The 11,160-nt window shown below is 43.9% G+C and overlaps 1 protein-coding gene across 5 annotated transcripts in view; it reads left to right on the top strand.

Annotated features, from left to right (window-relative positions):
- The first annotated feature begins 498 nt into the window (after nt 1–498).
- Nucleotides 499–11,160, top strand: part of Cnot6l (CCR4-NOT transcription complex subunit 6 like) — an 84,596-nt gene continuing 73,934 nt past the window's right edge. Inside the window, exon 1 of one of the 5 annotated variants that reach the window (XM_027387677.2) lies at nt 499–521. Coding sequence is in view for 1 of the 5 variants with exons in the window: in XM_027387676.2 (XP_027243477.1) it covers nt 2,920–2,924 (5 nt within the window). In the remaining 4 variants the exon portion in view is untranslated. Of the gene's footprint in view, nt 522–2,396; nt 2,640–2,798; nt 2,925–3,238; nt 3,259–4,029; nt 4,265–11,160 lie in introns of those variants that run through there. The other 4 variants (XM_027387680.2, XM_027387676.2, XM_027387679.2 and 1 more) reach the window with 4 other exon arrangements.

The following is an 11,160-nucleotide window of genomic DNA, read 5'->3' as shown; positions in this document are numbered from 1 at the left end:
GATGAGCATTTCCCTAGGTAAACCTGAGCCTCAAGACTACAAAACCTGTTTGGGCACTGGTGGCACATGCCTTTAATCCCAGCACTCAGGAGGCAGAGGTAGGTAGATCTCTGTGAGTTCGAGGCCAGCCTGTCTACAGAGCAAGTGCCAGGATAGGCTCCAAAGCTACACAGAGAAATCCTGTCTCAAAAACCCCAAAATAAATAAATAAATACTAGCAAACCTCATTGTTTGAGTGCTTTTTAAATATCCACAATGGCCCTCTCTCTTCTCCCCATACTGTTTCTACTGTTAGGCAACCGATGGTGGTGGGTAGTATCAGATGGCTGAGGTAAAAATGTCAGTGCTTTCCATCTGTCCTTCTAGGCATTGTTCAACTAATTTGTGTCACCTTTCATTTTTGGCTCATTCTCTGAGAACTTCCTGTTTATGTGTCAGCTTCCCCTGCAAGGACTGTGAAGTACACAGACATAGGGACTGTACATGTTTCTCCGGTGCTATGAGAGAACATAACACACCTGGTATGTATATTTGCTTATTGTTTGTGAGCTACAAATTTATCTAGAGCTGTATTTGAAGACCTGTGAGAGATGTATCACATTTATCTGACTTAAAAGTTTGAACTAATTGTTTATCTTTTTCAGCATTTGCTAAGTATTTCTATTTTGGGGATCTGTGACAAGAAATTTGATGGTAAATAAGGTGTAAGGAAGGCAGGTTCACTCTCCTGGCCTCCTGAAGTGACTTGTTTGGCTTTGCTCTTTACAAAGCTAAAGAGCACTAATTATTGTTAGTATTTTTGTCAGTCTAAACAAAAATACTTGGGATTGAATAGACTTCTTCCAGAAGTGTGTGTGTGTGTGTGTGTGTGGTGTGTAGCAAGCAAGGGAAATAGAAATCTAGCCAGAATGGAAAAACTGGTAGCATGTAGGTCTTTTTAGCCCAGAGGGGCTGCTTTTTCACTCATTCACACTTCCTGGTGACAAGATGAAAGTGCAGTTCAGTTCTTCATAAATGATTTGCATTTTAATTAAATCTCTTTTCTCCCCTTGCAAGAGATAAAGGCTTTAAACATTCCGTAACAGGGCCCGAGATAAAACTGCAACCAAATACAGTGCCTTTAGTGGGCTAAAGACAACATATTTTTGAGGGTAAAATATGTTGAACCGTGTAATCGACTCTGGATCAACCTCGGCAAATACCCACCACAGAGCCATGCACCGGGAGATATTGAAAGTGCAAACACAAGGCAGCAAGCATTCTGCCTTCAGGAGCAAATGCAATTTGTTTCTCGGTCTGTTGGTGGAAAAACCTTCAAGTGGCAAAAATAAATCCCTCGGAACCGAAAATAGCAGGCTCCATTCACGCGGCAACCAATAATATTTCTAGTTTACACTTGAATGTTTTTATTCCGTAACTGCCGCAAACTGCCAAAATACAATTTTATCGCGAGAAGGGAGGCCTTAAAAATAGGACGGGGTTATCGCAGAGCGTCAGAGGTTTTGAAATTCACCTCCCGCCACGCAACTTACACACGCTACCTGTTTTGTTTAAAAAGAAAAAAAAAAAAGAAAAAGGAAAAGAAACCCACTGAGGGTGTAAGAAGACACGTCCTCGGGTCTCTTCACCTCACCTGACGTCTCCTTAACCAGCTAGAATGCCCTGGGCTCTGCTGTGGGCCTGCCTGGGGCCAGCATCAGGGAACAGTGCGGGGTCCATGCAAGGTGCCCGCGTGTCTTCCCACACACCCGTAAGCACGTAGGTTTTGATAATCTCACAAGTCTTCTGGCTCAACCTAATCAGGGAGAAATCTTTTTTTTTTTTTTCTCAAAACACTAGCAAGGGTGAGGAAGTGAGCCAGCGGCTTGGCCGCTCCGCGCGCACGCGCACCTCCCGCCGCGCGGCGCCGGAGCCCCGCCCCCTTCCCTTCCTCACCCCACCCCTCGGCGCTGGGGAGTGACTGAGTCCCGCCAGCCCCTCCACGTCAATCATCTCTCCTCCTCCTCCTCCTCGCACTCTCTGCACCTTGTTATTAATCTCTAAAGCGATAGCGCCCGGACTCTTCTCCCCCGGCCCTCGGGGGTGTGAGCGTGTGTGAATTAGAGCGAAGGCACCGAAAGCTCGCGTTTCTCTCTCCTCTCTCTCTCTCTCCTCCCTCTCGGCTCGGCCCCGGCCTCGGCAAGCAACCCGGCTCGGCAGCAACCCCCGCAGCGGCGGCAGCCTCGGCGCAGGAGAAGGCCAAGGCCCAGCTCCGCGAGGCTCTCGCCCCAGCGGCTCGCCCCGTCTCCGGCGACCGCGGGCCCTCTCCTCCTGCGCGCCCCCGGTCGCCGTCGCCCCGGCCCCGGCCCGACGCGGCCCGCGTTCCCCCTCTCCCCGCCCCCCTCCCGATCCGTCTGGTCTTCGCTCCCTTCGGCCGCCCTCCGCCGCCTCGGTGGTTCCTCAGGCGGCCCGGCCCGGCCCGCCCGCCCCCGCGTCCCCTCCGGCCGGTGCCTCTCCCCCGGCGGGCTGCCTGCATGTCTTTACTGCCCTCAGCCCCGCCGCCACCGCCGCCGCCGCCTCCCCCGCCGCCGCAGCCCAGCAGCAGCCGCCCCGCCGCCGCCGTCGCCGTCGCCGCCCGGACCCTGGCGCGCTGAATGCAGGTGAGGAGGGGGCGCGGGCCTGGGTTCTCCCGGCCCTGCGCGCTCGCCTTCCGGGGCCGGGCCTCCCGCCGCCGCGGGCCCTTGGGGCGAGCGAGCGGGCGGGCGGGCGTGGGTGTTTGTGTTTGCGTCTGAGGTTTGGAGGGGAGCATCTGTGGGGGCCTGGTGCGCGCGCGGGCGCGCGTGTTTGTGTGTGTGTGTGTGTGTGTGTGTGTGTGTGTGTGTGTGTTCCCCTGCCGCGGGGAAATGGCTGCTGTTGCTCCTTCTGGGCCCGCCGAGGAGAATGAGGTAGAGTGTTTTCCGTGCTTCGGAGTGGGACCGGGAGTGGAGCGAGGGGGAGCGCGTCCCCCCGGGGGAAGTGAGGTGGGCGAGGGACGAACGTGTGTGGGTGTGTGAGTTGGGACTTTGGCGGGCGGGCGAGCGGGCGAGCGGGAGGCGGCCCCGCGGCGAGTGGGTGTGCGTGTGTGTGTGTGCGTGTTGGGCGGCGGGAGCCGGCCCGCGTCGCCTCAGGGGGCGCGGGTTCCCGGCCGTGTGCGTGTGGGGAGGGGGTCCGGTCGGCGTCGGGAGACCCCTGAGCGGCGTGGTCCTCCCGCTTCGAGGCCGAGGCTCGGGAGCCTCGCAGGTGAGAACTGCTCGGCCCGGCCCCACGTCGTGGACGCGGGAGGGAGTGCGGCCCCCACGGCGGCGGGCGAGCTGGCGGCGGGGACTCGGGCCGCGCTTGCCGAGGCTGGGGCCGCGGCAGGAAGCGCGCCGGCCTGCAGCGCGGCCTAACCGTCTTCGCGCCGCCCGCCGCTCGCCCGCTCGCCCTCCCGCCCGCCGGCCTCCCCAGACGCTCCCGGGACGCCGTGCTCGCGCGAGCCCTGGGCGCTGCCCCGGGCCTGGCCAGGTGAGGGTCGGGGGCGGGACACGCGGATGGCGGTCGCCTGTGCCGCCTCCGCGTCTCCCCGGGGGAGACAGAGGCGTATTTTGGCGTTCTAACTGCAGGCCTTCCCCCGGCTGGCGGTGGGAACCCGAGGGAAAGTGAATCAAAACAGTAAATCTCGGAAGACGTGCTGTTGAGATCTGCTCTTTACGCCCTCCCTCTAAGGCTGTGAGAGGAGAGGCTGAGTAAATACGGTCTTTGTTGTTGTTGTTGTTGTTGTTGCAGATTACTTTGTCGTTGGTAAGATTTTTTCCCCCCCAACCCTTAGAAAAATCCCCTAGGAAAGGCAGAGGCAGGAAGGGGAACTGGCCTTCTTGGCCTGTGGTGCTGGTGGGATCGGATGGATTTTGTGAATTTGAAATTGCTTCTGCCCTGCCTCCTAGAGGGAAAGGCGTGGACACATGGAACTGAGGAGGAGGTCAGCGAGGAAGAGGAAGTTACCGGAGCTGTCATCTTAACCCAGGCAGCTTATTTAGCTTAGGCTGTTGAGGAGGATTGTGCTCGGGGCTTGAGCACAGCCGTTTGTACACAGTGGCAGCACATAACAGCGCTGTTTAGATGCTACCTTATTGCTTCTCGGTTGTCCATCAACATAGTCATGTACAACCAAACGTGTTTTCCTCAAGTCTCCCAAACCTAGATCAAGCAGCTTCTCTGCTCCTGGAAAGCTATTTTAGAAGAATCAAAGCAAAAGGAGGACATCAAGGTAAATCTGTCAGTGGACTCCGTGCGTTTTCAGAACTGTGTATACACGGCATTCTATTTATTTCCCGATTTACCTCACTGTCTTTACAATTGTATTTAGTTAGCCCACACAGCTAGACTTTGACTGGGTGGAGTCACAAAACAGATTTGACGCTTTTAAGCTGTGGTCAGTGTAAGGGCCGTAGACTGACTGCTCTTTTCTGAACCATGTCTCACAACAAAAACATTATGTTGTTCGCTGAGAAGGTGAGGGGTGGGGAGAGGAGAGTAAAAAGCTGTTTTCTAGTCAGTATTTGAAGAATAGCCTCATGTGTGCAGCTCAGTGGAAAAAAGGGCTTAACTTTACAGACTTGTTACAACCATGGCCATGTAATTTGTATTCATTCGCATTATCTTTCTCTTTAGAATACCCTGAGTTTGTACATTTGTTTTCTTACCTGTACAAGATGATGGTATCTTTTCAGTACGGTTGTGAGAATAGGAGGAGAAAACATGTTTGGCACACAGCGGGTGCTTTATTTTAGTATTGCCTGCTACAGACAGTTCTGATTGTAAGTGTTGAAAAGCATTAAGTACAAATACACAATATGCTTAACCGTGAGTTTTAGGGATCAAGAAAATACAGCTGGGATGTAGCTTTGTGTACAACTTAGCTTGCACGTATGAAGTCCTGGGTTTGGTTTCCTACTCTGAAGGGCAAAAAAAGTATTTCAGAGGCCTTTGAAATACATATAGTATTTGTAAGCATATGGCATGTACTTTTTCTAGAAATAAAGTCGTCGATGTAGCCTTGCATGTGAGTTTATAATAAATAGCTGTATTTGATATATTTGATTGTTTTTGAGTAGTCTCTTAGTTTCTTTACTTAGGAATTTTTGTAACATATCCCCAGGGGGGAAGATTCTAAGTTCTGTAAATGTTTGAATACAGTCAGACATTAAAATGGATCAAAGAACTAGAATTTATGAGCAGTCACAAGAGTTGTCATAAGTGTTATATAATTCTTATAGTTCATGTTGACTGATTTTAGTAAATAAAACCTTTAGAAGTAGCTTTCTGAGTGGAAGCAATGCTTTCCCACCATCTTACGATAATTTTCTATTTCCATTTTTTTTTTTTTGCAGAGAGTAATAAATGCATTATTCATTGAATTTTAAGGTTTTTTTTTAAATTTTAATTTTATGTTTTTGGAAAACTGTAATGGTGAGGAGTATAAAGTAAAGCCAGGAGAAGTTAAAAGAATGACAATTTTTAAAATTACTTGCTTTTTAAAATGTGTTTTGAGAGTCTTGCCCTGTGGTGTAGGCTTACATCATACTTAGCATTCTCCTGCCTCAGCCTCCCTACTGCAGTTATAGGCACTTATCATTTCACTTGGTTCTAATTTAAGTTTTTTCTTTTTAATTCCTCTCGTTTCCTTTTTGGGGGATGGGGTAAAGACAGTGCCATGAGAATGTGGGAATAATGCCATTGAGAGCTAAGTTCATGTCTCTTTAAAAATACCAATTTTGAGGTTGAAGAGGTGGTTGAGTGATTGAGAGAGCATAATATTCTCACAGAGGAACCAGAGTTGGGCTCCCAGCATCCATGTCAAGCAGCTGACAGAACTAACTGCAATGCCAGTTCTATGGGCTTCAGAGGGCACCTATGTTCACATCTATATATAGACACTTAAAAATTAAAAAATGATTCTTAAAATAATATTTCCCTAGTTACATTTTATCTTTGTTTTAACAACAATGATCTTAGTATATTTTCTAAATTTTTAAGTATACAGTGAGGTTTTCTAAAATTTCAAAATATCCAGTGAAAGTTTTAATATATAAACAGTGAAAAATTACATATGTGTACACGTATGCATATATGTTTGTAGAGATAGCTTTATTAGAAGGCAAAATATATTTTGATTTATCTAAAAAGTTAGCAAATAAAAATTGACATACAGAGGGTTAGGTATCACTGGCATTTTCAAAAAAAAAAATTGTTTTGCGTTCCCTTGTATCTCTCCTACCCTTTAGCCCCCTTTGTTTCTATCCTGCACCCCCTTCTGGTTTTCCGTCATATGTTCTTTTTGCCTTCCCCCTTCAGAATCTCTTTACTCTTTCTTGAAGTCCATTCTAGTACTGTAGGTTTTATCCACATTTATTCCCACTTACATACAAATGAAGAGAGAGCGCTGGTTTTGTCTTTCTTTATTTGGGTCAGTTGTCTTAACATAATGCCTTCCACGCTAACCATTTCCTTGCAAATTTAATTTTTCTTTACAGCTGAGTAAAATTTCATTGTGTATGTATACCACATTTTCATTATGGGCATCTAGGCTGATTCCATTTCCTTGATATCATGAATATAGAATTAATAAATATGAGTGTGCATGTTTATCACTATCATAGGATGTAGAGTCTTGAAAAAAATATATATAGAGAGAGCTGGTTCATATGGTAGTCCTGTTTTTAATTTTTTGAAGTATTCTGTACTGGCTGTGCTAGTTTACACTCCCACCAGCAGTAAGTAGGGATTCCTATTTCCTCACATCCTCTTCAGCCTGCTGGTACAGACCTATAATCCCAGCCTTTGTGAGGCAGAGGCAGAACCCTGTAGTTTAGGTTAGTTATGGCTTCATATTAAGACCCTGTCAGACAAACCAAACCAAACCACTCCTCCCCCAAAACAAAAAAGACAGCCCCCTACTCCAAACAAACAAAAAGCCAAGTATTTGGATAGTTTATTTTTTAACGCTGGAAATACTGATCCTTTTTGTTTAAAGAAATTATAACAAAGTCAAGGTGGAATATTGTTTAGATATTGAGATGTACTGTTACCTAAAGGAGCTGTGAACAACCTTTCTAGAATGTTCATTATAAACACCTTTCATTAAGAGGGATTAAAATATTTAGAAATTTCTGTCTTTAACTGCTAATGCCAATCATGGCAATGGCTTCATTACAAACTTTTAGTGTCTTAGGCAGAAGTTTGCATGTCCTGGCCAGCATGGTTATCTTCTCTGTGGTAACCTACTTGGAGCACCTTATGTTTTGTGACTCCTCCATTCCTAGACTCTTGGGATTTTGTTTCTGGTTCACAGACCATTTCTTAAGAACTGAAAGGGATATTTCCCCAAATTTCATTGGCAAGAATTTGTCATAGAGCATTATTTAAATATAATGAATGTGAGAAATAACCCTGAATAAAGACAGTTTATCTTTGCCACAAAGGGCTTCAGGGTATTAGTTTACATGATAGTACATACTTGAAAAATTATACCTAAAAGTTGAATTATAATACTCGAGAATTGCTTTCTATGTTCAAAGTAAAATTTGAGGGGAAAATAGTAGGAAAAGGAGGGAAGAGCCTCAAATGGGGAACACAACTCTGATGTGTGGAAGGCTTGAATGATTCAGGCAAATGAATTTTACCAAGTATTTAAAGGATTGCAATTTTATGATTGGATTGCATTTGGTAGGCATGTCCTTTACTGTGCAATAATTGATAGTCATTGTGGTTTACTGGGTTCTTGCTGTTTGATTTGTTTCCTGTATTTTGAAATCACTTGGATCTGTGAGCCAGAACTCTGAATTTCAGTTTCTGGGATTTAATTTCACAGGGAACTTCATTTTTCTTTTTAAAATTCTTTTACTATTTTATACTTTAAAGAAACATTTAGGTGAACCTTGACATGTTGTTTCCTTTTAATTTTGTAATTTTAAAGTTGTTATATATGTGAGTCAATCCAGCAGTAACAACAAAAAAATGTAGTTATTAACCCATGTTCCATGCTTCACAATGAAAATACTACATCTTTGCTTTACTAACTGCACTGATACTGGACTTTCTAGTACATGAAATAGATTTTATCTCTGTAGTCTTTCATTGCCCAGGAATTTTACAGTGTGAAACCCTGACTCATATTTACTTTCCCTCCAAAAACTTGGCTATGTATCTCTGGGTATTGCTTTACCTTGTTTATGGTTCTTGTTTCTCCTTTCCTCCCCTCCTCACTTTTTTCCTCTCTTTTTTATTCCTTCTTTCTTTCCTCCTCTTCTGTCCTCTCTTCCTTCTCCCTTGTTCTGCCATCCTACCCTCTAGGACAATTTTTGAGTAGTTTGGTTAACTTCTTCATGGTAAATATTTCTACTGTTTTGCATCTTTAAAAGCCTTGTTCAAAGACCCATTCTGTACCAGATAATATACCTATTCTAAAGAGAAGTATGAAAAATGTAAAGAAGACATGACAAAGCTTATGGAGACCTGCGCATATATGTCTGCTACTTTCTAATCATAATGTTAATAGAACAAAAATCTCCTAAATAACCTACAGTCTTTATCCTATAGGTTCATATTTAATGGAACATCTATGTGACTTCTATGGAAACTGCTAGGCACTTTTTGTTACTGTGACAAGACAGCCAAGTGAAACAAAGGAGGGAAGATGTATTTTAGCTTATTAATTTCAAAGGTTTCAGTCCATAGTTTGCTGGCTCTGTAAGTTTTGGACCATGCCAAGGCAGAGAAAAGCTGTTCACTTTATGGTATCTAGGAAGCAGAGATGGCATGGGATGGGGACAGGACATTTCCTTACAAGGCATGCCCTCAGTGATCCACTTCCTCCACGTGGGCCCATTTGTAATTTCTACCATTTCCCCTCCCAGGAATGCCATCAGATCAAGAGTCTATTAGTAGATTAATCTACCAATAAGTTGAAAGCACTAATGATGCAACCACCTCTCTAGAGCCTATTAGCTGCTAACCAAGCCTTTAATGCAGAGCCTGCAGAGGGCACTCCAGATTCAAACCATAAGAGTAAACCTTGAAACTGTAAAATTGTTTCAGGTTTGAAGACTTTAGAGTAGGAAAAGTGTTATTTAGCTGGGTGTCTTAGTTTGCTATTCGATCACTGTGAAGAGACACCATGATCAAGACAACTTAAAAGAGAAAGCGTTTAATTGGGGGCTTGCTTATATTTATCAAGGATGAGTCTGTGACCATCACGACAGGGAGCATGACATCAGACATGCAGGCATGGCACTGGAGCCAGTAGCTAGGAGCTTGCTGATCTGGAAGTTGGAGGTAGAGAGAGAACACCAACTGGGAATGGTTTGAAACCTCAAAGCCCACCTCCCAATGACATACCTCCTCCAACAAGGCCACACCCCTAGCCCTTCCAAAACAGTCTACTAACAGGGAAACAAATACCTTAGCCTATGGGGACCTTTCTCATTCAAACCATCAAACTGGGCTTGGTGACATACTTCAGCACTTGGAGGACTATGGCAAGAGAGTGTCAAGACAAGTTTCTGCTAATATAGCAAGACCCTGTTTTTAAAAGACATAATTTTAAAATGGGAGAACAAAAGCAACAAACCTATACCTAACCAATTAGTGCATATTTATGAATTTGTAACAACTATAAGCTATTGAACTTAGGGTTCTAGGAAATTAAGACATTTAAAGTAGTGTTTTGTGTATAATAAGTATATGTGATTTTGAAGTTGAACCCATGGTGCTGAGCATGCTATCTGTGTGTCCTACCACCGAGTTTAAAATAGTTACCCCTCCCCCCCATCAAGTCTTTACTGTGGAATGGAACTAATACTTTTAGACTACTAAGTACCAAGGATTAAGAAAATTCATCCCCACAGCCTTTATACTTGTAATCAAAACTAATCTTTCTGAGAATACTATGGCATAGATAGTTTAATTCTTAAGAATTCAAGCCTTCGCCCTTCCATGTTGTAGCTGTCAGAAATTCATTTAGTTTCTCTATGTTTCAGTTTCTTCACCTGTAATAAAATAGTAATGGCACTTATATCACAGTTGAATAATGATTAAAAATGATCTATTCTCAGTGTTTAGAATGATATCTAGTGGATCTGCAATATAAGCTATAATTTCAGTCTATGCTAGCTAACTATTGCAGCTTATTATTTGTAAACATACAAGTTATTTAACATTCCTGATTACAGTGGGACATGTTTGACTCCAGTGTGCTTATTTTTCCATGAATAGGGCATTTAAGTCAGGTTATAACAAACAAGTATGCTATCTATCTGATAGTAACATTTAGTGCTGTTACAGAGTACATAATAGGTTTTAACTTACAGGGATGAGTAAACAGAGGTAGAAGTCTTTTTCCCCCTCTTAAGATGAAATGGAAGGAAAGCAACAAAATAGGTTAAAGCAACATTTTTGTCATTTTCCAACATTCCTTTTGTTCCTTTGTCACCAGACAGATTTTTGTAAATTTCATTGCACCTTCTATTTCATACTTACAATGCTTCAGTTATAATAATAGTTAATATTTTCTAGTTATACATTATGTGCTAGGTTGAGTCAATAAACTTTCAGTAAAGATGTAAATATTTTGATATTGTTGGTCACGTAATATCTTTGTTGCATAATCTACTGTTGTTATAATTTTTTTTCATTAGAGGCAAAATTTCACTTTAAAGCCTAGGCCAGCCTGTAACTCAAAACACTCTTGCCTCAGTCTGTCTAGTATTGGAATTACGGATGTGAGCCACCATAGCCAGCTAAAGTTTTTGTTTCTTAATTATTACTTAAAGGTATAAAAATGAACTGGGTGGTAGTGGTGCATGCCTTTAATCTCAGCATTCAGGAGGCAGAGGCAGAGGCAGGTGAATCTCTTTGAGTTCGAGGCCAACCTGGCCTGCAGAACGAATTTCAGGATAACCAGGGTTACACAGAGAAATCCTTCCTCAAAAAACAAAGATAAATAAAAATTAATAACTACTATCAAGTCAGAGTTTAAGCAGTTTACTATCTCTATCCTGGGTTTAAATGAAATATTTCTTATTATAGTATTGGTGAAATTGATATTATTAATCCCTGTGGTATATTTGAGAATCGTGAAATCTAACAGATTTCATGAAGGTCACA

The sequence above is a fragment of the Cricetulus griseus genome (genome assembly GCF_003668045.3).
Source record: "Cricetulus griseus strain 17A/GY chromosome 1 unlocalized genomic scaffold, alternate assembly CriGri-PICRH-1.0 chr1_1, whole genome shotgun sequence".
NCBI lineage: Eukaryota > Metazoa > Chordata > Mammalia > Rodentia > Cricetidae > Cricetulus > Cricetulus griseus.
This window is presented reverse-complemented; position numbering and strand designations above follow the sequence as displayed.